This window comes from Colossoma macropomum, unplaced genomic scaffold (assembly GCF_904425465.1).
Source record: "Colossoma macropomum unplaced genomic scaffold, Colossoma_macropomum, whole genome shotgun sequence".
Lineage (NCBI taxonomy): Eukaryota > Metazoa > Chordata > Actinopteri > Characiformes > Serrasalmidae > Colossoma > Colossoma macropomum.
Window position 1 is genome coordinate 39,443,611 of NW_023494795.1, and position 27,348 is coordinate 39,470,958.

Genomic DNA, 27,348 nt, shown 5'->3' on the forward strand with positions numbered 1-27,348 from the left:
GAATCATGGAATCAATGATGCAAGAGGGTGTGTTGTATTGTTTGTCAACGCCAGGGGTTTCAGGACTATTCATTTTTGAGCCAATGAAAGGTATTTTGTTAGTAGTTACTACTAGAGGCTTTATTCCATGTAGGTTTGTTGTTGTTGCACTGAAACAGAGCTCTGTAATTTCTCATTTTGCAAGCTCCTCAAATTAACCTACAGCTTACATGGCTACTGCAGCGCAGTCTTACACGACTTGCAGTAATATCTTGTGCAGCATTTCCCTGTGAATAAAGTATATATGGAAACACAAATGGCAATGCTTAAAGCTAGGTTCATGAGAACGAACTGAAGAGGGAAAAAATGTCTAAAAGTGTTTATGGACAGGTCAGTTCTTAAAGTTTTAATGGGTCCCAGGAACACCTTGTCGGTGGAATAGGTTATCTAATGCTGGTCGTAGAGTACCCCTGCCCTGCTCTTCTTAGTGTTTTGCACAACTGATCCATCTAACTTTCTAATTAACAAACCCTTTCTGAGTTGAAGGAATGTGTTAGAGGGATACTCTAGGACAAGCGTTGGAGACACTATGTGCAGGGTATCTGACACTTACTGTTATTTCAATTTCATTTGGCCTGCTCATTTCATTTCAAAGCCCTTGCGTCTCTCTTTTGTTCTGTCCCATAGCTGCCTGCAGAGTTTCAGGAGCGTCTGAGCCTACACATGGAGAGTTCATCTCTATGCCACTCTCCGTACTCCGACACTGTGCCCACCTCCATGATTGCCCAGGTGTTGGAAAAGCCTGAAGAAGCAGAGGCAGGAAGCATCCAGGCCTCGCGCTCTCCCAGCCCACAGCGCCACCAGCCCCAGGGCTTCCTTGTGGGCACGGGCCTCGGCAGCAGTGAACGCCTGGGCCTCCGTGCCATTTATAAGTCTGATCTGTACAGCAGCGACACGGCCTTGTATTGCCCAGACGAGCGAAGGCGGGAGCGAAGGCCCAGCATGGACCTCCATGGCCAGCAGAAGCTTTATGGTCCCCAGAACTCCACTGACAGCACCCCAGAGGAAGGAGAAGGCTCACTCTCTCTGCAGCAGGGCTTCTCTCAAGAGCGCTTCAGCAAGTTTGCCACATCTCTGGGTGGAGCGTCTAGCTCCTACTCCAGCTTCAGTGGAGGCGGGTCTGAGGATAAAGGGGCAGATCCTCCAAGCAGTGCAGGTTCCTCTCCCCGACACCACGCCCATGTCTATATGGACTGGAGAGACGGCGTCACCGAATATGAGCACAAAAGCGATTCTTCTTGGGAGAGAGACAGTCCTAGCGCCTTCAGCAGCAAAGCCCACGGTTTCCAGGCGGCCGAACCCAGCCACCACCAGAACGGCAGCTCCCCCATCTACAGCAGGACCATGTCCTCCTGCTACAGCGAGCCTTATGAACCCCTTCCACCATCCACCTCTCCAAGTGTCACCTATGGTGACAGTCGCCGTGGCAGCGCTCTGTTAGCTCCGGAGGAGGAAATGGAGGAAGAGGAGCTTATTGTTGGCCGCTGGAGGCAGCTTAGCGTTGAGGATGTTAGTGCTCATTCGTATCGCAGTCCTGGGCGAGCCTCTCCTTACAGCTTCTCTGAGCAGCACTTCTCCGTCCGGCCTGCAAAGATCCGGCTCGGACCACTCTACAGCAGCTTCCAGGAAGGTACTGATGTGTATCACCATCACAGCGGGGTTCTGGACCCCTTCTCCAGCCCGAGCCCAGAGTGCAGCCCCGGGATCCACCAGACTCACCTGTACCGGGCCAAGGATGACAGCCAGGAATCGGAGCACAGCATCTACAGCTCCAAGGAGCAGAAGAGCGAGTACGTGGAAGTGAGTCCCAACAGCTCCAATGAATCGCTCCACCATGCATCTCTGGAGATGCCTGCAGATCTGCAGCACTACCAGCCTGATCGGCACAGTGCCTCCCCTCAGGGAACCAGCCCTCCTCCACCCCAGCCTCCGCCGCAATACCAAAAATTTGGCACCCTGGGTCTGTCACGGAAGGACAGTCTCACCAAGGCTCAGCTCTATGGTACCCTGCTAAACTGAAGACAAAAGGTCCCGTTCCCTTTCCAGCAGGAACTGAATGTTATACCAATCAAGCCAAACATATTTGGGGATATTTGGTCGAAACAGTTTCCGTTTATAAGTTTTCTCTCTATTCTCTACTTTGGTAGTGGTCCATGTTTTCTACGGAGTGGACATGGCGTTCTGTGGTTCATATGAAATCCACAGTGTTTGTACAGCTTGTCTGAAAGAGCGTGGTACTGGTCCCGGTCCGTGTGGTTGATGAAAGCTGCAGGCTCTGTTTACTTCATGCGTTTTTGAGAAAAATGTGATTTGATATAAAGTGTGAGTGGAGTGAGGAAATGCTATGTCAAATCTTGGCCAACCTGAGATTACCTGATTGCAGAGAGGGTTGAAAAACGTATGCTAGTTGTAAAAAGAAAAACTTTTGACGGTGAAATTGAACTTATATTTTATGCATAGCTGTATTTATTGTTAAGTATGATATATCAGTGAATGTGTCACACAATTATAAGCTGAGGTGGTTTGGAAGGTCTGTGAAGAAATGCTGACCACTTCATGAACCTTTCAGATGTGAAAATTCCAGATATTTGAAAGAGGAAAAGCCTCAAAGTGAGAACGTATGGACTTTTGACTTGATCTGATAAAGGATGAAGGAATGGCCATTGCGACAATAATGCAACGGTAACGTTAATATCCCGCTGACACGCATTTCCCCTGGGATTTTCTTTCGAGGCAGGTTTGCAACCAAAGCTCCACTTAAGTTCAGCTCTACTTCGACTTGAATAGAGTACAATATCTTGAAAGCGCTGGAATAGCGATTGTTTATTTCTTTCTTTCGTTTTCCGTGTGCTTTGTTACTGATTGAATTTTTCTGAGGTTGCTGTTCTTTTCGGTGTTTTCCCTCTTGTGTTTCTTGCAGTGCTCGGAGTCTCCCCCCGGCCCTCTCTACCTCACGCTTTCTGATCCTCCTTTTCCTCTTCTAATCAGCTGCCACCCTGTGTAGGCTGACACCATGATGCATGACTCTATTTCTTCTGTTTGGTTTTCTCTATCTAATAAAGCACAAGCACTGCGCATTCCTCCCTCTCTCTTTCTCTCTCTTTTTCTCTCTCTCCCTGCTGGCTGTCAGGCTTCGATGGCGTGATGTACGAAGAGAATAAATAATTGAGGTCGCTGTTTACGGAGTTAAGTGTTGCATTGTGGGATGATATTAACATGCAGGAGTGCTTGTTGGTGCTCGGCTCTCTCTGCCACAGTGGAGGAACCTAAAGTCTTCAACTGCACAACAGCCACAGCTGCAGGACCACCAGCCAGTTTTTATTTACCCCCAACACAAATAAAGGACATTTGCACTTCAAACGCTTCATGACAGCGAATGTGATCAGGGCCAGCAGTCATTAAGCTCTACCCACATCCAGCGAGAGCAGGACGAGTCTAATAATAGTTGAACTTTTTGCATGGAGGACGTGATGATATTTATACGCATGATAATTTAGTTTGTTTTTTTAAAGCTTCAGTTAGTCATATAGTTTTGTTACTGCAGAGAGTTAGGTGGCCCGAAACTGGGTCAAAGAGCCATTTTCCATTAGTGTCAGATTAGTCCTGTGCCCGATGATGGTTAACAGTTACCGTGGTAACAGCCCTTACTTTAAAAATGCCTTTGATTCATTGTAGGGTGGGAATGTGTAGTCACCTCAATTCAATTTTAATTTAGCATGCCAAGACGCCATTATAAAATAATTCTCAATGCATCTGGATTTTTGACTTCTTCAACTTATGTTATGAATTCTTTTCCTGCTTTTGTCATTAACTGGCACAGCTGAGTTTGAACACAACCTAAACTCTGCTCCCTTATTAATCCTATTAGATGGTGAAACAGACCCTTATTAAGGCTGCAGGTCTATTTCAATGCAAGTTACAACAGTAAAACAGACGTCCTAATTCTGATTATTGCTAGATTAGTCTGCTAATAATTTGATGATGAACATTCTTGTGTACGGTAATGGTTACTACAGTTTCGGGCCTTTTACACATACAAGAAAACTGTGACCTATTTGTAACTGTAAACGTGTGCATAAGTGAGATTCTGTGTTTTCTTTCCTCCTCTGAGTCGAGCTGGACAATCTGATTCTCATGTTTTGTGAATTGATTCAGAATCTTTCAAGAGAGAATTGTGATGCAGCTAAGAATTGATTATCTTTCCCATTCCAAATTTACTGATTTATTTACTGCAAGCCATATTGGTCAGATGCACTCTTGGAGTGTCGTTGTGCTGCCTATGTTCAGGAATTCTGAAGACACAAATCAGCAGGCGAGGCTAGCAAGACCTGACGTAACAGCACAAAGCCAAGATTATTATGATTTAACAGTAAAAATCATAAAAGACATAAAAACATCAAAAACACAACCTCACAACACCTAGCGAGCATTTTTTAAACTGACTTCAACAACTGCAGATCAGAGGAAGAGAAGTGAACGGACACGCAGCCCAATAACATTCAAAATGTATAAAAGAAGGTTAAATTCAGTTTACCGTTACAGATCACACGTCTGATTCAGCGATGCATTCTCAAGACTTCATCGTTTGAGATTCGAGCATATTGAGTTTTCAGGGAGATTCTTCGCTTCATTTCATTTTTATACTAAAAACATTAGACCTACTGCAAAAAGCAAGAGGCTGTTAGGAAAATCACAACAGTGTGAAATAGTGAAATACAATGTAAACAGCCAAAATCATATAAAAGATTTCACAGATCACTGAAATGCTGAATGAATATCCCATATTTGAGCAAACACAGGAGTTCAGCTGATGGACTGTTGTTCTTTTTGTTTGTTTTGTCTGTGGTAACAGGTAGATATTACACTGTCAGGATTTCAGGTGTCTTTTAAAAAATAACTATACTCCACTATTTTCAGCTAACTTCGCCTGGCGGAATTAAAAATGCTCAAAAATGGGCGGGGCATGCTGGGAGGGGAACTGCAGTGATCTACGGGTTTGGAGGTGGGGCTGCAAAGGAAAACAAGTGGACTGGGCTACTATGTTTTTAGAGCTAGCATATGTTAGCTGTATCAAGTAACAGACGGTAACATTTGTCTGTTTAACTTAAAGACTATTGATTAGCTGCCTTCCTCTGTGTTCACTTTAAGCCACATTTCACCTACTATGTTTTTCGTGTTTCCTTTCTAGCTTTAATTTAATGCAATGTGCATTGACAAAATAAAACGATTCATGGACGCGTATGTAAGTGCGTACCCCACTGTTTTCCTGCTAGTTGGTGAACATTACTGCTAAAGTCTGCATTTATGAGTCTGTACATCCGTGGCTAGCAGCCAAGATTTCTTTATCACAGTACAAGGACTCCCATTGGTTGTTTTGATGTATTTGCAAAATGCATGTTGGTGATTGTAGTGAGAGAAAGTTGACAGACAAAAGCAAGAACAAATTTATTAATTCTGTCAAACCGATGAGGCTGAGGGAAGCAATGCTGCACAACAAAGTACTGCAATAACATGACAAACAACACATTAGTTTTATAGCCGAATGCTATAAAGTTGCACTGATACAAAGTAATACCTTCATTATGGAGGGCCATTAATCTTTTGCTGACAGTCATGTGAAATATTCATGACCCACGTTCACATTTCCAATGGGCCATATGTTCCACAGGCCCCTCTGTTCAATGTGATTTGTATTCAGGGCAGCCGATGGCATCCTCGACTTCCTGGCTCCCGTTCACTAGGCGGGAGGAGAGTGAGTCATGGGCCTGCAGGGCATCTTCTAAGACACTAGCAGTAAAGGCAGCGCATTAAAACTCTGCTCTTAGGACCTCACCGTGTTTAGTCTCTTATCCTGGGCATTCCCTCAATCCCTCTGTGTGGATCCCACTGGAATTGTGGGTTAAAAAGTGCTGATGAATGTGCACTCAGACAAAGAGCTGCTTCTCAGCTCAGTTCTTCAGACCTACCATGGTATCACTATAGGTTTAGAGGCGTTTGGTCGCATAGCTTTAAGCAGGAGCTTCATGTCTTGGCAGCTGGCAAAACAAAGCACTTCCCCATCACATCAGCTATGCTGAGAGAGCATGCCAGGAATGGTGGTGTCTGGGCGCCCTCCAGTGGGCTCTAGAAGAACAAGCAGGGAGATGTGGACAAGCCTGGAGCTCAATCAGTGTGAAAGTGCAGATCAGAGGTCTCCCAGACCTTGTACCCAGTTTCTGGTTCTGTATTTCACTAGTAGATAACTGACCTGTTGATGGAACTGACTGGCTACTGTGTCACTCTTACCAGTGACTCCAAAATCCAGGACCAAAAACTGGGTTGAAGATCTGGAATTGAAGACCTCTGGTATGGACTGTCATCACAGTCCTGTTTAGCTGGCAATATAACCAAGGTCAAAATCTTACAAACCTCAATATCAAATATGTTGGGACAGTATGTGAAAAGCAGTGATTTGTAATTCCACTTTGACCTGTATTTCAACAAAACCAGTTTTTGCAAATATACGCTCATTCTGATATTGATGCCTGTAGCACGTTCCAAAAAAGTCGGAACAGGTTCTATTCAGGACTAGGAATGTTCCGAAATGTTACAAAAAAACATCTTAGACAGGTGATGCAATCATACACAAGCATATAAGGAGTATCCAAGAAAATCCGAGTCCTTTATGAGCAAGGATGATTCGAAAAATTCAAGGAATCGGGAGAAATCTCTGTGTAGGAATAGGGAAAACAGGGGAAAGGCTGAAAACCACATCTGAATGTCCTTGACCTTTGACCCCTCAGACAGTACCGCACGATAAACCAGCATATTTCTGTGATGATATCAAAACATGGGCTCAGGAATACTTTAACAAATTGTTGTCAATAAACACAGTCCGTTCCTGCATCCACAAATGCAGGGTAAGACTGTACTGCAACACAGCTGAAGTCACATATCAACAACGTCTAGAAACACCGCCGAGTTCTCTGGGCTCAAGCTCATCTGTAATGGACTGATGCTCAGTGGAAACGTGTACTGTGGTCTGACAAGTTCAGATTGTTTATAGAAATAATGGACGTCATGTTTTCTGGGCCAATGAAGAAAGGGACTGTTACCAGTGTAAAGTGCTAAATCCAGTCCCTGTCATAGTGTGTATGTGTCTAGGGGGGGTGTTAGTGGGTAACATGCACATCTGTGAAAGCACCATTTAAACTGAACACACTGTGGACTAACATATGCTGCCTTTAGACAAAGTCTTTTCCAGGGGTCTCCATGATTATTTCAACATGATACACCAAGAAAAATTCTGCAATTAGTTTTCTTTGTTTGGTGATGTGATGTGGAGACAAATATGAGGTAATAACACAAAAACAAAATGAGGACAGTCATGGGCAGTTAAATTTTACACTGATATGAAATACATTGGGTGGTTTTAAAAAAAAAAATGACAGATTAAAAAGTACAGGCATTCTTAAGGTGAGATTTAGAGGGTCTAAAGGAAAATGTAAGTATCTAATTTTAATCATTTCAGTTTACCCTAAGTACAATTAAGTATGTTCGTGCCCTGTTTGAAGGGTCTTATATAAAAGACTGAGGCACTTGAGTGGCACAAACTTTCACTAGCATTTAACACACAGTGTCTGATTCACAATGCAAAGAATTCTCAGCAAACATCACATTCCTGTGTGTTGAACTTCTACAACAGAATATGTGGAGTCCAGGAGCCGCTCGTTCACTTAAGCAATTAAGCACTGTTTAAAGACCGACTTGAGTGAAAATCAAGTGTTTAAACTTGTTAGCATGTCTATATGGTGTTTTAATATGCTATATAATATGCTATCTCCAGCACTCCAACCACACCCATCCACCACCACCATCGCCAGTTTTGGACGAGACCTGGTTAGACCCTCTAATTGGCGGGACAACTTTGGGACAACTATAGGTGACTATTGCAGAAGAATGGCTAGACAATTTTTGCCTGTGAAATCTCATCATGTGGACAGAGATTTTTTTTAAAAAAGCAAGGGAAGCAACCCCCCATTTTAAAGAATACCCATGTACAAATGGACCAGGCGTCAGACAGCCAGGGTTTCATATAGACCTATCATTAGCATAATAATAAGGAGGAACGAGGTGTGGCAGAGTCAGGTGTAACCAGTGACAACCAGTGACAGTTACAAGCCAAGTTCTTTTTTTTTTTTAAACGATGACAGAGATATGTTTAGTTTTTGAATGCAAAGTTAAAGGAGAAAATGTGAGCCTTTCTATTTTACCAAAGGATCTGAAAAACTGCTGCAGTTTATTTGGAAAAATTGGACAGTCCCAGCCAAACTGCCACAGAAAACTCAGGTTTGCAGTAGCCATTTTACAGAGGAATGCAAATTTTATTCAATTTACTCTTGTTCAAATTCTCCCATTCCACCTTAAACGGTACAGCAGTTAAGGTAAAGTTCAGACAAGAAGGCCTGAGGCACAAGGACGTAACTTTGGCCTTACATGTCAATGTAAGAATTGACATGAATCATGAATCACCAAAAAAAATAAATAAATAAATCACGATTTTGGGGCTGTGCTACTTTCTGGCAGCAGCTGCCTTAGGTGCGGCCTACTGCAGCGAGGAAGTCATGGACTCTAAAGGACGAGAGATGCTCCTTCAACAGAGAACAGCCAACACGCTCAGGAGGAGCCGACAGTGGGACAGAGAAGCATGAAGGAGGAAGTCTGTGTGGATCTGAACCGTCCTTAAAGCGAGAGAGTGTCGGCTGCACCATCTGTCACCGCCGTACAGCATAGTAAGAACATCCTCCACCAGACAGCTTCATGCCTCAGCACCACACTGCAGAATCTCTCAGCTCACCTTCAGCAGCTTCACTGTATCACAGCTTTAAATGGTGGTGAATGCTCTAATTTCAGTAAAACCTCTTTAAGATTAAACTCGTTACCTTCACTTTTTGCCACACCTGCACAACCGATGACATATTGGCACTGTAATGCTACACAAACAGAAGCTAAAGCTAACCTCTTAGCTTATAAATAGCTTCTGATTGTTGGTCTTGAAATAAAACCAGTCACACAAACTTCACAACACGCTTTTTTTAATTGTACAAAACTTTGTGACATCATCAACAGTAACAAGCAAATAGGTGCACAGTTAACCAATAGAAAACAGGCACAGTCAATAAACAATAAATTAAGTGGGCCAAAAAGGCCTCTTACATCAACTATCGTGTAGGTGTTGTTCATTAAAAACATCACAGATCAAGATAAGTAACACTGTTCAGCCGGTGGCAGCTAGCAAATTCAGCTAAATGCTACGTCTTCTATATTAAAAAAGTACAAAGTATATAAATACGGCAAGGCTATGCTCGTGTAAGGTTCTTATTAATTAGTAAATGAGATTGGCACACGATAAACTAGTTAGTTCCACACATTCGAGATATAGAGGATAAAACTGGTTTGAACTAGATGAGCAGGCCAGGACGAGTTAAACTCTTTTTTTTCACGGCTGATTCTCGGCGCTCGGCTCCTCGTAGATGTAGCTCCCCATCCCTCCAGTGTTCACTCCTATACAGATAAATGATATGGCGCATTAGATCAGTCATTAATGTCTGAAATTAATATTAACAGTCCAAACAAATACACAAAGCCAGATTCCTGCACATGGGTTAATCCTAGTCTTAGACTGAATTCACCAATGAAAAGGTTTTTAAATAAAGGAGTTTTATGCAATATGTAAACATGGTTCAAGTTTTACAACATATTGTTTAGTCTCCAGTACATACATGGAAATCAAGCTACTGTAACAGCCTGCTTTAAATTCATTGTTCTTGTGATGTCACAAAAACTAACACATTTATCTGCCCATTCAGCCTACAGCAGTTTAGCCCCGCCCGTCCAGCCTACAGCAGTTTAGCCCCGCCCGTCCAGCCTACAGCAGTTTAGCTCTGCCCACCCAGCCTACAGCAGTTTAGCCCTGCCCATCCAGTCTACAGCAGTTTAGCCTCGCCTATCCAGCCTACAGCAGTTTAGCCTCGCCTATCCAGCCTACAGCAGTTTAGCCCCACCCGTCCAGTCTACAGCAGTTTAGCTCTGCCCACCCAGCCTACAGCAGTTTAGCCCTCCCATTCAGCCTACAGCAGTTTAACTCCACTCATTCAGCCTACAGCAGTTTAGTACCAGCTATTTAGCCTACAGCAGTTTAGCCTTGCCCATTTAGCCTACAGCAGTTTAGCCCTGCCCATTCAGCCTACAGCAGTTTAGTACCAGCTATTTAGCCTACAGCAGTTTAGCCTTGCCCATTTAGCCTACAGCAGTTTAGCCCTGCCCATTCAGCCTACAGCAGGTTAACCTTGCACATTCAGCCTAAAGCAGTTTAGCCCCACCCACTCAGCCTACAGCAGTTTAACTCCACCCACTCAGCCTACAGCAGTTTAGCCCCGCCCGTTCAGCCTACAGCAGTTTAACTCCACCCATTCAGCCTACAGCAGTTTAGTACCAGCTATTTAGCCTACAGCAGTTTAGCCTTGCCCATTTAGCCTACAGCAGTTTAGCCCCACCCATTCAGTCTACAGCTGACCCCCAAAGATTCCCAATGATTATATGATGTATTTGGACAATGCATGCTGGGAAGTGTAGTGAAAGATGGATGAAAACTTGAAAAATGATACAAATTGCGAATCCACTTAAGCTGAAGAGGCTGAAGGATATAACGCTGCACTACAGAACACTGCAGTACACCACAGATAACGTGTTAAACTCATTTTATACTGGCTTCTTTAATACAACCAGCTATAATAACTAACAAAGTTATTGTTATAAGCTTGATATCATTACAGCAACAAAACCCTTTTCAAAGAAGTTCTGTATAGAATCATATACAACATATTCTCCATCAGTCTGAGAACCATTTCACCATGCAAAGAACCATTTAAGCATGAAAGTTCTAAACAGAACCACTGCCTTTACCAAAGAACCCTTGATTAACCATTGTTTGTAAGTATGTACAGAAATGGGAAATAAGTGGTAACAGCAGGATGAGTCATATGAATTCTGAAAAATGTCTATAATTCAGATGTTCTATGAGATGATTGAGTACCTTTCGGTCCGAAGAGCACTGCGTAGCACGGTTTATGGCAGTACGGCTGACCATCATGCTGCAACAGAAAACACACATTCAGCACTGTTTCTGATTTTGTAGATGTTGTACTTTCAGGTCAAAAATCATCGCAGATTCTCCAGAAACGTCCTCCGTTTAGCTCTGCCCACTGTTTACACATTATGACAGTCACTCTGGAAGACATTTTCTGCTAAAAGAACACATGAAGCCAATATTCACTCCTAACATGATCGGCTGATTTACACTAAACAAAAATATAACCACTTTTTACAGAAAAAGATTTTACTGAAGACCCATAGATCATCATATAAAGTCTAGGGCTGGGATGAAAAGCGATTTTCAAAAAAAATCAATAAATCTGGACAAAATATAAAATACACACACACACACACACACACACACATATATATTATTCAAACTGATTAGTTTTACAGTTTCATATTCAGTATATCCTGCTCAATGTCGGTTTGCACCACAGATGTGCCACAAGCCTTGCAGCCTTTTCACAAAGAGTCTGAGTTACAGACAAAAACGAAACAAAAACAGGTCCATAAACAAAATGCATGTAAAAATTGTAAAACATACACATTAACACTAATGGCTGTTAAGCAGTGTCTGTGTACTGACGATTCAGATGTCCAAATGGTTCAGCTGTACTGCTCACCTCAGCATGGCTCCCTGGAGCCAAAGTCTTACTGCAGCGCTCGCAGCGCAGACAGGGCCTATGCCAGTCTTTACCCAGAGACGTCACCTTCTCAGCTAACAGACGGAAAAACAACACACAAAACAACAAAATATAACAAAATACAAAAACACCATATTCATCTTTTCACATTCTGGATAATCCCAATCAATCTAAATGCTAAATCACCTGTTACCTCAGCTAACGTTATTAGCCTAGTGATACTGTATTCCTTGTATCTTTTTACTGTTGAACAGTGAGTTTATGAAGAAATAATTATCTGGTTCTAAACCTGATAAATTCATTAAATGATGTCGAAAATTTGATTCCATTAAATCTATACAATATTTAGTAAAATGATTTTAGGGAATTTTTGAAAATGCTATAGCTATGTATTTTTTGCTACATGGTGCTTCTTGTTTGGGGTGCAGTCGCTGTTTTTGCGTTACCGTTAGACGGCTGTGGTAGCCTTCAGATGGTGTACAGTTGTCTTTAGATGGTGTGTGAAAGCATTTAGACGGTGTGGTAACCTTTAGATGGCTGTGGTAGCCTTTAGATGGTGTGCAGCAGTCTTCAGACAGTGTATGGTGGCCTTTAGATCATGTGTGGTAGCTTTATATGGAGTGCAGTAGTCTTTAGATAGTGTGCAGTAGCCTTTAGATGGTGAGTGGTAGCCTTGAGACAGTGTAGTAGCCTTTAGATGGTGTGTGGTAGTCTTTACACAGTGAATGGTAGTCTTTAGATGGTTGCAGTAGTCTTTAGCCGGTGTATGGTAGCCTTTAGATAGCTGCAGCAGCCTTTAGACGGTGTGTGGTAGCCTTTAGACGGTGTGTGGTAGCCTTTAGACGGCTGCAGCAGTCTTTAGATGGTGTGTGGTAACCTTTAAATGGTATGCGATACCTTTTGATAGCTGTGGTAGCCTTAAGACGGTGTGCAGTAGTCTTTAGACAGTGTGTGCTAGTTTTTAGACAGTGTGTGGCAGTCTTAGATGGCTGCAGTAGTTTTTAGTTGGTGTGTGGTAGTCTTTAGATGGCGTGTGGTAGTCTTTAGACGGTGATCAGAACTGCAGTCCAAAATGCAGGATGAATCTCTACACCACCCTCTGGTGGAAGATCAAATATGATATCAAAAAAGTAATTTACTTTTTGATTTATTTATTTTTTCTATTTAATGACTATTTGAATGTTCAAATATTCTGACTCATCCTACTCTGTCCATGAGCAACAAGAGTTAAAATAGCTTCAAACCTGTTCAAGCATTCAACATAGCCCACACCTGTTCACTCAGGTACACCACTGAAGCAGCCGTGGCCTCAGCGTGTATGTGTGAAGTTGATGGATGGATTTTCATTTTATGTGTTTGATGTTTTCTGAAATGGTAGTGTATTCAGTAGAGGCTTCACAAAAGCTCCAGGGAGCAGAACTAGAGGAAAGTATGTCTTATGTAGTGATGAACAGTTTAAAGCAGTGAGAACTTACCAAAATACACAGTTTTGCTGCAGCGTGGGCAGATGTTGGGCTGTCCAGAGAAAGATGAGAAGCTCGCAGCTGAATGAAAAGAGCGGAAGATAACAATCAAAATAAACCCTACAACTTATTCAACAGTGAAAAAACAAACAGGACTTCTCTCTTTTGATCATTTCAATTGTTGATGCAATGAGGCAAAGTCAGCCCTCTCGTCTACCATCAGTGTCTGACCTCACAGATGCTCTTTTGACTGAATGGACTGTTATAGAGGGGGGCAACTCCATATTAATGCCCATGGACTTGGAATAGGACATCCAACAAGCTTATATAGGTGCTACGATCAAGTGTCCACATACTTTTGGCCATATAGTGTGTGTGTATGTATTACTGAAGAATCAGTGTTTAAGGTACTGATGTTCTGAATGATACTCTGCCCTACTCAGCAGCAGGAGTACTCCAGATGATTTGTGATGTTCTCACCCTTCACTGGTCCGCGGTTCGGAGGACCCGCTTTCTTCTCTTCAGCTTTGGGCTCCGGTTCTGTTCCAGTGCTGACAGGAGCATCATTGACCGGCGTCTCATACACGTACGATCCAGCACCTCCAATATTTACACCTGCAGAGAGAAGAGCAGAGCAGAGCACACCTGAAATCAGCTCAGTCAGCTCAATCGGCTCAATCAGAGCAAAATACAGTCAAATACAGTCAGTATTAAATACTATTTTCACTTTTTCATCCTTCATTAGATCCAGAAGCAGGTTTAATATGGTGACCCACATACTGGAAGACTGCAGAGATTCAGAAGCTGTGATGTTGAGTCTGCGTCTCTAATGAAGTGTTTGTGCCATCGAGGGAGAAAATGTCCTACTTTACACCACAAATTAGCATCAAACACAGACGCTAATTAGCTGTACTGCACCTTTGGGCCCATAGAGGGCAGCGTAGCATGGCTTGTGGCAGTATGGCTTCCCATCATGCTGTGAAAATAAAACAAAACGTTACAGATGGTTTACAAATCACTGTTTGCATGTTCACACTCTGTTTACTGTGTTTTAGGGTTGTAAATCACTTTGGGCTGTTAATTGAGGTCTGCACTTTTGAAATATGATTAATTCTGAATATTAATTGTATTACAGCTTGACGTTCTACATCTTTCTAAGTCATTTTAGGGAGCTTCCACACTTACCTTATTTGGTCCGGACCTTCAGCTTTTCAGTTTGCTCCGACCCAAAATAGCAGGAGTGAAAGATTTCTCGGTTCTGGACCAAAGACCAAAATACGGTCCAACCAAAAGAGGTGGTTTTGGTCCAGATTAATCTGAGCCATGGTTCAGTTTCTCTGAAGCGTGAAAACACTTTTTTGTGTGGTTCGGACTTTCACACTAACACTACTGCTGTTCATAAGGCTACATGACACCTACATAAAGGTGTCATGAAAACTGACATAATCCTTTGTAAATGGTTAAAAATGCCTAACAGGCCTCATTCGCTATAAAGGTTACACTTGCCAATTCGGATCAAAGTTAGATAAAGTAGTCTTTATGACAGATGACACCTGTTGAAATAAAAATTTAAAAACATTTATGTCAGTTGTCATGACCAGCTTATGTAGGTGTCATGTAGGCTTATGAACTGAACCATACAGTAAAAAGTTACCAGATTTGGTCCAATGAAAAAGTTAAAAGTCAACTTGAAAAATACATAAAAATGCTGAAACCTCTCTCTTATTCTCTGAGAGTACGAGAGAGAGGATATTCATTTTTCTCCATTTAATCAGAAAAGGCTGCCCGCAAAACTGACCACACGGCGACATCGGACGCTTCTCTCTGATCCAATCAGAGTCCAGTACAGGGCGACGCATCCCACGCAGGTGATGACGGCAGGATGCAGGCAAAATTCTTCAGTGCACTCGCAGTGTTCTACTCATTCTGCAAATTATTTATTACTGTAGATGTTGGCATTTCTGCTGAAGGGGCGTAACTACCAGCGGAGGAGTGATCGGCTTCTTACTGAAGCCCTTACATCACCATATACTCAGCCTTTAGAGCACAGTTTGGTTAAGATGTACACTACCAGTCGAAACGTTTGAACGCTACTCACACAGCAGATTTTCTTTTTATTTAACATTTATCACATTATAGAATAATAATGAAAACATCAAAACTGTGGAATAGTTCATAAGGAATTACTCCAGTCAGAAATACTGACCTTTAACACTTAGTTAGCTTTAATGCACTAATGAGGACAGATGTTCTGATAATTAACTTTAATTAACTTTACTAAAAACACAGTTAATAGTGTGTCAGAATGATAGCAGTTCTAAAGCTAAATTTCTTTGGTGGGGCTAAACTGCTGTAGGCTAGATGGGCGGGGCTAAACTGCTGTAGACTAGATGGGTGGAGCTAAACTGCTGTAGGCTGAATGGGCAGGGCTAAACTGCTGTAGGCTAGATGGGTGGGGCTAAACTGCTGTAGGCTGAATGGGCAGGGCTAAACTGCTGTAGGCTGAATGGGCGGGGCTAAACTGCTGTAGGCTAGATGGGTGGGGCTAAACTGCTGTAGGCTAGATGGGTGGAGCTAAACTGCTGTAGGCTGAATGGGTGGGGCTAAACTGCTGTAGGCTAGATGGGTGGGGCTAAACTGCTGTAGGCTAGATGGGTGGGGCTAAACTGCTGTAGGCTGAATGGGCGGAGCTAAACTGCTGTAGGCTAACTGGGTGGAGCTAAACCTCTGTAGGCTGAGTGGGCTGACATGCAAATGTGTGGGTTTTTTAGTTTGCATATATCGACTGTATTTCTGGAGAATTAACAGTATTTTTAAATCTTCTACGATGTTTCTAAACTGTATCAAACTCTATTTAAAAAAGAAAGGAAAATTTGGTTTTCCATGATATGGTCCCTTCAACAAAATTAAAAAGCCTTCAGTCAGGTGGATCCAAACAGTTGAATGACAGTGAAGCCCGAGAGTAAACTGAATTAGCCTGTCATTTCCTAATTAAAATTATTTCAAAGTAATTAATATATAGAGTGCACTTATTTTCTTTGCACTGAATCAGAGTTATTCCACTGTTTGATCTGCTCATAATCTCTGTACTTGGTGAATGAAGACTCTGATTCAGAGCTGGAGACTTATTTGCATCTCAGCTAATATTTACTCCACATTCTCTCATTCTTTACTACTACTCTCTCTCTACCTCGGCGTGTCCTCCAGGGTTCAGGGTCTTGTTGCAGCGCTCACACTTCAGACAGAACTTGTGCCAGTCTTTCCCCAGAGAAGTCACCTTCTCCGCTGAGGAACCACAGCAGGAGAAACACATACACAAAGAGAGAGAGAGAGAGAGAGAGAGAGAGAGAGAATCAGAACATCACTCAGAACATCAGAAATGTGCCAACATTTCTTCTCAGTGAGAGCAATCACACATGAATCAGCTTTTAAATTTGTCTAGACCACTAACTGGCCACTTTATTAGAAACACCTACTTTGTGCTTCCACTAACTGGCCACTTTATTAGAAACACCCACCTTGTGCTTCCACTAACTGGCCACTTTATTAGAAACACCCATCATATATCTCCACTATGTAGGTGTACAGGTAGGGACTGTAATGAATCTGTTGCTGTACAGTTTATCAGCTGCCCTCGACTCTATTCATCATTGGTCAGATTCTGGTCAAAGGACCGCTGATGTCCAGATATTATTCGAGTGTGGGAATATAGGTTGAGAGAGAGGTCCACCACCCAAATATATCCAGCCAATAGCAGCTCTGTGGTCAGAAACTGACCGTTGATGAAAGGGTGGAGCATGGCTAATAAAACTGAAGCGAGGTGGAGATACAAGGTAGAGGGTTTTCTGATAAAGATTTCTGGCCAGGACTTTCCAATTTCCACTGACTCTGCTAATCAGAGACGTCCAGCACTGACCAACAAACGAGGTTGAATCTGCAACTGCAGTGCTCTGTTCGGTCGGGCTGCTTCTTCTGTTGACGCTGAACTCGGTGTCTTATTCTGCTCCACCTTAAACAGCGCTGCAGCTATGTTCTGGTGCCTGCACACCATTTAAGGTGGCTGCTGCATCATTTAAGGTTGAAAGGACGTTTGAATGAGAAGCTGACTTTGTCCTGGCTGTTAACATCGGTTCCAAACCGAGTGGACGCTCTTGAATACTCTCGAATCTCAGGTATTTGAAAGTTTTTCCAAAAGAACCGGCAGACACAGCAGCACATCTAAGCGTGAATTGACTCGAGTCTTAAAAATATCACTCTTGGAAAGTGACAGCATTTACTAAAATTAGGACCCTCTACCCTTCAGACTGACTGGATCCATTTTGATCTTATATTTTCGACCAAGCGCACATTATGAAATCCCAGATGTGGCTGTTTCTGTGGCTCTGAGGAACACAGCTCAACACCTTAAAGCTGGACTGGGCCATTTGCTTTGGTTTGACCGGAAATGAAATATACCTGCTAACAGAAACTGACAAACGTGAGAACCCAGAAATGTGAAGAGGCTCTATTCTAACACTATCCAAAGCAGAGAGGCCTGTTCATGCCTTTGTTTCATTGAGACTTGATTATTCTAATGCTCTTTTACTGCAGTTTCAGCCAAATTTATCCAGGAGCTCCAATACATTCAAAATTGTGCACCTAAGACACTCACGATGGATTTAAACTGCATTAAACGGGCGATCGAGCCTCTTCTTCAGCTGCTCCTTTGCCTTCAGAATGCCCTTCCTGATAGTTTAAGGTTCCACAGACACTGACAGCTTTTAAAACTGGCTTGAAGGCATTTTTATGTAGAAAGGCCTTTTCTTAAATCTTATTTTTTGACACTGAGCATGGCATGGAGTTTTTTTTAATTTAGAAACGCTTTTTATTAAATATTATGATGGTTTGCTGCTTTTATGACTTTCTTCTTTGTTTTTATTTTGGCTGTGAACTGTCTTTTTCTAAATGTTATGCTAATATGTTTGTATTGAATTCACCTTCATAGCACCTTGAGATTTTCATCTAAATGAAGAGCACTTTCTAAATAAAATGCATCATTATTACTGCAGAGAGAATCTAGAGGTTCATATGTCTGACTGTGTTCATCTGTAATTATAGTTCCGGAGCCTCATGCAGGTAATTTCTCAGCGTGGAGCTGGATCTGCATGTCCCTTCCAAAAATGTGTCCCCCCGCGCTTGGAGGGGGGGTGTGGGGGAGAGGACACTGATAGTGAAAGACTCTTATCAGTCAGTCGCACGTCAGAACATCCCAGAATATCCAGGTCACATTCCTCTGCAAGCTTTCTGCAAATGACTGGATGAATGAAACCTTATTAACAGAGATAAAATGCACTGATGTGAAAATTGGACTGCATCAACTTTACAATGTTATAATAGATCATAACTGATTATAAAGAAGAACAGAGACATACAGTCATTCATATGAAAGAACAATTGATCTACATGAAAACTACATTTTTAAAATGACTTTTTTTATTTTAATCGGGCATTAATTTGAATTTGTCTTAGAAAACAACTTTAAGATCAAAATGTCTTTAAAGAGCCCTTATTCTATAATTTTCCTACATGCTGTAGGCTGAATGGGTGGGGCTAAATCTTATTAATGCTGTAAAAATGCATTGATCTGAAAGTACTAGATTACATCAATTTGTTATAAAAAATATTCTAATAAACAGATTCTAATAAATGTGTGCCTATTAAAATTCTGAGGCCTTTTACATTTTGGCCAAAATGTAAAATACATTTTTAAAATTAATTGGCTAAGATGTCAACAAAGTTCATTCAGAGTGGTTTGGTGTGAAATGCTCCGTTCTAGAGAAACTTACTGAGTCAGAATTGTTCACAGTGGTGCTGATAGGAACCAGACGTCCACCTCTAGAAGCTCCTTCACAGAAAGTTATGAATACACTGCCTGATGTCTGAGACACTGTTTTATGATAGTTTTGAGAACTTAAGAACTTTGAGAACTCAATTCATGGTGGAAGGATACATAACATGCAGGGCACTGTGAGGCAAAATAGTCCTCAAATAAAAAAACATATTTCAGATTTTCCACTATTTTCACATCATCAACATTCCATATAAAACTCAGAAGACTCGTGTAGGTTCACTGATGGTTTTGGATAGTAAATATTTGTGTTGTAGTCATGGCGACCCCTGGTTCCTATCACCACCACTGTAAAGACATCTGAACCATTTCACACCAAACCACTCTAAATCACTCTGTTTACACCTCACACACTGAATTAAGGAGAGAATTTAGAGAAAGCAGTGGAATTCCTCTTTAGCGTGTAGTTAGCTGCTCTTCCTAAAAGCAGTGTGAGGGAGCAGGTGTGTTTATGGAAGACACCACACACCAGCAAATCCACACATTAAAACAGCATCTTTTAGGGAATTAAAGGTTCGTCTGCTGCTCCCACATCCACTCAGGCCTCTGATAAACATAATTAAAGGAGAGCGAACAGCTGTTTCTCAATGAAAAGCACAACAAAAACACTAGAAGAACCCTCTCAGGATGAGAAGAGGAGGAAAAACACCAGCAGAGGAGCAGCTGCACAGTGAATTATTCAGAGCAGAAACTGTCTGATAGAATTAAACTCTGACAAACACTCACCTGTAGTTATTAAGCTACTGATAATACTACTGATAACTCACTTTAATAAATTAGCAATAATATAATTTAATGAGGCCATACATTAACAGAGTTCATAAGTTAGCATTAACTAAGTCAATAAGTTGGCATTAAATGTTAATGTCAATATTAAATCCAGACTTCAGTCACTTCTTCTTTCCTGTGCCTTTGACACTTAAGCACCTTCAGTCTAGACTTTTCACTTGTTTTTAATTATTTATATCTAATTTCTATCTTTTATTTCCTCTCTTTTATCTTTTATGTTCTCCTCACCAGCTGGTCCTGAATGCAGGGAAATATTTCTCTCTCCAGGGAATTAAACTGTTTTAATTTCCTGCTTTCCTCCAATCAGACTTTTAATAATCAAATATTAAAGAGCTCATATTGTGAAAAAAAACTTTTTTTTGCTACTAAAGCAGCAACAACAGCCTGTTTGTTAAATTAAGTGATTTTGTGATGTCATGAACAACTTATTTACATATCAACCCATTCAGCCTACAGTAGTTTAGCCCCACCTATTCAGCCCACAACCGTTCAGCCCCACCCACTGCACCTACAGCAGTTTGGCCCTGCCCATTCAGCTTACAACCGTTCAGCCCCACCCACTGCACCTACAGCAGTTTGGCCACACCCATTCAGCCTACAGCAGTGTAACCACGCCCATCCAGCCTACAGCAGTGTAACCACGCCCATCCAGCCTACAGCACGCTAGCCCCCGTCCCTTCAGCCTACAGCTGTTTTGCCCCACCCATTCATACTGAAGTTATAAGGAATGTTTCAGCTTGGACTGCTTTTTGAAAAAGCTCATTTACACATACCAGTCTTGAAGGCACAACCTGCTTTATTCTGAAGGTTGGACAATTATCATAAAAATGAGTTTCCATGTTGTATGTGGATCTCAGGAAAAAAAGAAAACAGACCCAAAAAGCAAGCTATGGGCCCTTTATTGGTTAAAAGCTGCTGCTGACCACAGCCCTCCTGTTTCAGATATAAAATATTAAATAGCTTTTTAAATATTACTGCTGTATATGTAAATACATAAATAAAAATACTTATATATAAACCAGACAAAAATGACAATTTAAACCTAAAATATATAAAATATTTTAGATATTTTGAAATTTTAGATTTTTTTTTTTTACCATGCAACGTTAACGATTTATGTGCTGTGTGGACATTTTATAGGTACAAAATCATATATATGTTTTAGACTTCGGCTTTTAGGTGTGTGTAATTTTCCATTAGCTACATTATCTACATGTGAAACACTCAGATGGTCCACATGCTTTCACTGTTCAACCTGCACAGACTGTATCTGACCCTCCACACAGGCATAAAGGTGCTGTTTGAGAACATTTTAGTGCATGTTTTATGTTAAACAGGACATGTGAGGCTGTAGAGGCTGAGCACGTTCAGGGAAAATGGAAGAGCACGTTACAGGACTAAAAAGGACATCAAATAAAAATGATGCGACACAGGCGGCTGGAAAAGCAGCTACTGCAGAGATTAGCGCGATATTAAACGAGATTAATGTGAGGGAAAAGGCCTGATCTCCCATTTTAACTGGAAACACCTTTAAGTCTAATTAAAGCTGAAGGCTCAGCGGAAGGGTCAGTCACGCAGGCGGAGGGTGGGCTTCTGTTAACGCCTGAAAAAAAAATACAGCAATGTGAAATAAAGTAAGAGCACCACTCACCGAAATACACCGTTTTGTCACATTTGGGACATTTTGAGGCCATCTCGCTGCTCCGAGTGAGAGGTTGATCTCGCTGCTGGACGCTCAGCTCAGCTTCAGCTGCTTTCAGACTCAGTGATGCTCCGGTGGAGCCCCGCCCTGTCGGTGACGTCAACACCGCCCTACAGATCAGTCCCCCTTTGCACTCTGAATGGGGGGGCGGTGGTAGCTATAATGATTATGAACCAATCCCAGCGCAGGTGGAGGGATCCTACTAGCCAATCCCAGCACAGGGGGCGGGGATTAAGCGCTTGTTCGCTCGTCTAATTCATAGATATACATACCTAGATGCCGCGTTGGGTCCAGGTAGGCATGTCAACGGCGCCGCCATTTTAGGGCGGTCAACATCGCTGCTGGACTGCGTTCAGTGCCATTAAAGAGCGTCAGTTTAAGAAAGATACTGTCCAAAATTATACTATTTCAACAATATTGCACTCAGAAAGCGGGATAGGATTGTATAACGGAGGGAACGCAGCGATCCACGCTCAGGTTTGTATGATTATTGTTTGTGTGATGCTTATTTTTTGCGTTATGTTTATTTGTAGATATGGCCGTGTGATTGGTGAGGCACAGAGAACCTGTCGATGTGATTGTTTTTCCTCTGGTTTTATATTTATATTATTTCATTTAACAGTCAATTCAGGGGATCTTAACTTTATATAGTAGTTATTTATTTACAAAGATGGTTTGTAGCTAGGTAAGTTATAGCATTCGTTAATCTGTGTAGATATTCATAGCAGATTAACGTTAGCACCTTCTTACACGAACCTGACTTACACGAAACTGAAGTTAGCTTCTATTTGCCAGCTTCTTGTTCAAATTTTCCCGTTCCACCTTAAATGGTGCAGCTTCAGGCACCAGAAAGTGACTGCTGAAACAAGAAAACCCGAACAAGAAGCGAGCTAATAGAAAGCCAACTTTAGCTTTGTCCTCTGTGTATTAAGATTAAAAGTCATTCACACATTGATGGATTTGCTGATTGTGTTTCTACTGGAGCTCGCGCTAAACTCACGTCGGGTACAGACTGAATACTTTTCTGCTGGTCTGGATGGGTGATTAGCACAATCATTTATTTAAAAAAAAGCTATACCGAGAGCAGTGCAACCTAGATTAATCTGTGTCTGTGGATTATAAAAAAAAATTGGTGAAAATCGGTTGAGTAATAAGGAAGTTTTATTATGGCCGATTTAATCCTGAGAACTCATCACAAGTGGATCTTGACTGCTCCAACATGGCGCACACTCAGACGTATTTCCTCAGATAGAGAACAACAGGCAATGTGACATCTAGGTATGTATATCTATGGTCTAATTGGTTAGTATTTGTATAACGGAAGAAAGAGCAGCAACATCCATCTCCTGATAGGGCTCAATAACCCATACCGTGTATATGTAAAATCCACACAGCTAAAAATTACACAATAAAATTTTAACATAATATTGAATCAGCTTGTTTGTTCTGTAGCAGCAACCCAGAGTCAGTTATTCACCGATTTTGTCAATATGTGATTCAAGTTTGACAAAACCTCAGTGCCATTATTAATAATGTTAATGAAAAGTATTGTTTATTCTGGAATTCTGGTAACATACTTTATTTGGTCTTATGGAAAATCACAATCATACTCAAATGATGTACAACAGTAAAAATTGCAAAAAATGGAGATACATGTTTTTCTTTGGACAGTGACAATATTGTAGTAAATAATTCTGCTGTAAATAATGAGAATCATTTAAATTGCAGTGATACAATGAAAATATGTGGAAATGATGGACAGCTTTTGCCCTCAGGAGACAGAACAAATATAGATGCTGTTGAAGCTGTTGGCGAAGACTTTTAAAAGAAGCATTGATGGCAAAGAAAACAAACACAACGAATCCCTGAACAAATCAAGCCTCACCTCAGGAGAAACAGGACGACCAGCTACAAGATGAATGAAGACCATTAGTGAAATCATAAACCAGCCACTCAAAAGCCTGAAGACCCAGACATAAGACAGGACATTCTGGAGAAACATCACCCATGCGGTCACCAGAATCAGAAAAGACTTGATGGCATTTAATAACAATAATAATGATAAGAAGAAAAAGAAGAAGAAAAAGACAAAGAAGAATGATACAATACCCAGCTTCACCCAATATAGACACAAGACATAGAACAAAATATTACACATTATACAAGTACATTCAGTATAAATATTATACACTATACAATATTATACATTATACAAGTAAAAAGGCAACATAATAAGGGTGCTATATATGTGTATTAGTCACCATGACAGCTTTAGTTAGGACTGAATTTAGGACAGAAGCTATTACAGAACAACATTTCTTAAGTTCATAATCTTATCATTAACTCTAGATAAGATAATAGTATTACAGAAGCATCCGAACTGGACTAAATCTCCTAAATACTGTCCTAACTTTAAGACAACTCCAGAGCTGTCTTAACTTCTGTTTAACTGTCTGTTTCTATTGTTTTTTGCCGTGACAGGCAGCATAGTTCACTATAACTAGCATAATGACATTTCTACATTAAAAATTTGCTTTGACTTATGAGATTTTTTTCTAACAGCATTTTAAGAATCTGCACACATCCCCTCTTATTACCTTTGTGTATTAATGTTGATGATTCAATATTACAGTGATGTTGGTGAATAATGAGGAGACGGAGCTGAACCAATGTCTCTTTGTTAGGAGGACGTTAGCACGCTCGGCTAAAGTGTTTGGGAAATAAAATTGAAATTGGAAAGTGGCAACACTCTGATAAACAGCACAAAGCTCTGTCACAATATTCTTAACTTTCAGTAAATCGCGCTTTAGATTTATTTGATCTTTTTTATTTTTTTTGTATTTGAGTAGCTAATGTTAGCTGTCTGGCTAACTAGTTTGATTACGTGTTTAGGTTTCAGCTGCGCGCGTACGTTTGGTTGTTAGGTAACAGACATGACAATTGATTGTCGACTTTGATTGAGTAAGTTAAGATTTCCTAACTTAAGAAAAGATAAGATGCTGTAAGATAAGAGAAGATTCCTAAATTAAGGTCAGATTTGCTCCTGCAATACGAATTTGTGAAAAATCTTATCTTGACCCGTCAGATCCTAAGTTAGGACACAAAGATAGGGAGTTTCTGTAATACGGCCCCTAGACACCACATTCTCCGAGTTGTATTGAGCATTGGGGTTGGATGCTGTGGGAGACATAAGCTAAACAAGTGACCAAAATCCAATTTGTCTGCTCTGACTGTAGTTGCATTAGCTCACAGATCCACATTGGTTGCCGTAGTAACTAAAGAAGTGGCAAAACTTAGGAAACCAATTGCATGTATGAGCTTAGATGCTATGTGCCGTTATTTACGAGCTATAAATACAAAAAAGATGCTTTGTCAAGGGTTCTTTAGTAAAGACAAAGGTTTATCATAGAACCATGAACAATGAAAGAACCATTTGCATGCATCGGGTTCTTTACCTGGTGAAATGGTTCTTGAGATGGAGAATTTTGTGTATATGGTTCTATACAATACTAAAAAGGCGCTTAGAAGCTTGACATAGTAACAACAGCAGAACCCTTTTTGGTGCTATATTAAACCATTTTCAACCAGGCCTCTATGATCCCTCAGGTCACTCAGTGGTCTCTTTAAACCCTCAGGTCACTTTGTGGTCTTTGTGAACCCAGATCTCAGTGGTCTCTATAAACCCTCAAGTCACTCAGTGGTTTCTATGAACCCTCAGGTCACTATATGGTCTCTACGATCCCTCAAGTCACTGAGTGGTCTCTATAAACCTCATGTCACTCAGTGGTCTCTACGAATGCTCAGGTCACCCAGTGGTCTGTATGATCCCTCAGGTCACTCAGTGGTCTCTATGAACTCACTCAGTGGTCTCTATGATCCCTCATTTCACTCAGTGGTTTCTACGAACCCTGCAGGTCACTCAGTGGTCAATGTTAAAGCCCTCATTTCAGGTGTAGGTTATTTTAACATCTGATTAAGCCCAGACGGTGAGGACAGAAGCTGCTGTAGAGCCCTGGAGACGCGCCTGTTTGGCTGTGTTTGGTTGGTCGGCACTCAGTAACGCAGGAACGCTGAGAGCTCGTCCACTCTGATAAACTGACAGCAGCTTCCATTTATAGATAACCGGCACTTCTACAAAGAATGCAGCAAATCACAGAGCTGGGGAGGGCAGAGAGAGAAAGAGAGAGAGAGAGAGAGAGAGAGAGGAGAGAGGGAAAGGGAAAGAGAGAGGGGGAGGGAAATATTACATACAAGTGAGATGATTTTTGTTCACTCATAATTTCTGTGTACAGTGTGTGTGTGTCTGTATTTCTTCATTCATTTTTATTACCACTTTTAGTACTAAGCACCTTGTTAATCGCTTTGGCAACAGTACATGAAATTTGAATTTGAGAGGAAGGGGAAGAGAAAAAAGAATAGAGAGAGAGAGGGAGAAAGGAAGGAGTAAGCAGAGAGGGGAGAGTGAGGAGAAAGAGAAACTGAAATGAGAGAGAACAGTATAGAGAAAGAGGAGAGAGGGGAGAGTGAGGAGAGAGAGAGAGAGAAACAGATGCACTTCCAACTAAACTGCCTAAAATATGAATCTATTATGCAAAAGGGAATAAATATTTTAATATTTATATATATTTTAACTTTTATATTTTACATTTGAAAAACAGATAAGCAGCTTTAGGACATTGGGAGATGATTATTAATTATTAATTATATTAGGAGAGGGTCCATCAGCGTCCACTGCAGCCAGATATGTCATTCACAGTGACCACCAAACCACAACCTTGTACAACTCACCGTTGTATGTGTATAAATGTAATAAGGCTTTTGCAGCGAATGGACAGCGAATGTGCTGTGCTGTGTCAGTGAAAATGAGAAGGCTGAACAGAATATGAGCAGTTATAATAGAAGCCAGTGTAACTGAAAGAGAACTGGAGAAATAACAGTGGATTACTTTGCATGAGTCAGTAAAGCTGCTGAATTCTGATGTATTGTAGTTTATTAAGAGATTCTACAGGAAGCCATAAAGACAAAAAGAAATTAATAGTAATAATAATAATAATAATTATTATTATTATTATGGCACTTCGAGTGGCAGGTTACTGACACTGGTGTAGAAAGAAGAATTTCATGAAGATACGTCTCATACAGACTTTTCATGTTGATCTACATTTAATATCTGTTATAGATCTGTATCTTTGGTCTGTACAGAACGTGGAGATCTTAGAAATATTTACATAAACTCATTTAGTTCTGATACAAAAAGTGTTGCTTTTTACCCGTTAGCAATCTGCCAAAACAAGCAGTTATGTTTTGTTTCTGCTGCCACTGGATGGCACTATAACAACACAGATAAACCAGCCAGTTTGGCAAGACAGCTCACGTTTTCTATTAAATAAGAGTGTGAGAAGATTCTTGCTATCTGACTTCACTGCACACTGACAGCACTGTACACTGTACAGTGTGAATGATCCAGTGTGAATGAATAAATGTAAATGATCAAGTTGAATAATCCAGTGTGAACGATCCAGTGTGTAAGATATAGTATGAATTATCCAGTGTGGATGTTCCAGTGTAATAAATCAATGTGAATGACATACCAACCCATTGATTGAGTTTGTTGGGGTTTACTGGAGAGTGTTGGGTCAGTGATCTCTGGTTTGACCAAACGAATGCAAACCAGCAGGCATCATTTGC

The 27,348-nt window shown here is 41.2% G+C and overlaps 2 protein-coding genes across 2 annotated transcripts in view; one reads left to right on the forward strand and one right to left on the reverse strand.

Annotated features, from left to right (window-relative positions):
- Nucleotides 1–3,119, forward strand: part of si:dkey-174m14.3 (uncharacterized protein LOC563117 homolog) — a 45,980-nt gene extending 42,861 nt beyond the window's left edge. The window contains exon 6 of the mRNA XM_036582411.1: nucleotides 667–3,119. Coding sequence (XP_036438304.1) covers nucleotides 667–2,058 — 1,392 coding nt within the window. The 3' untranslated portion in view covers nucleotides 2,059–3,119. The remainder of the gene's footprint in view (nucleotides 1–666) is intronic.
- Nucleotides 3,120–9,096: 5,977 nt separating this feature from the next.
- On the reverse strand, nucleotides 9,097–21,735 carry crip2l (cysteine-rich protein 2-like). Its single transcript, XM_036582412.1, has 8 exons — nucleotides 21,610–21,735; nucleotides 16,473–16,567; nucleotides 14,201–14,258; nucleotides 13,763–13,897; nucleotides 13,295–13,363; nucleotides 11,799–11,893; nucleotides 11,114–11,171; nucleotides 9,097–9,582 (listed from the first exon to the last, which is right to left on the reverse strand). The coding sequence occupies exons 1-8, from the start codon at nucleotides 21,650–21,652 to the stop codon at nucleotides 9,518–9,520; spliced, it is 618 nt and encodes a 205-aa protein (XP_036438305.1). The 5' UTR covers nucleotides 21,653–21,735; the 3' UTR covers nucleotides 9,097–9,517.
- Between the last annotated feature and the right edge of the window lie 5,613 nt (nucleotides 21,736–27,348).

Coding starts and splice junctions, on each gene's coding strand:
- crip2l (XM_036582412.1), bottom strand. CDS start 21,652: ATGGCCTCAAAATGTCCCAAATGTGACAAAACGGTGTATTTCG. Junction 11,894..13,294: donor CAGCAAAACTGTGTATTTTG/GTAAGTTCTCAC, acceptor TCCGTCTGTTAG/CTGAGAAGGTGACGTCTCTG. Junction 11,172..11,798: donor CTCCAGGGAGCCATGCTGAG/GTGAGCAGTACA, acceptor TTTCTGTTGCAG/CATGATGGTCAGCCGTACTG.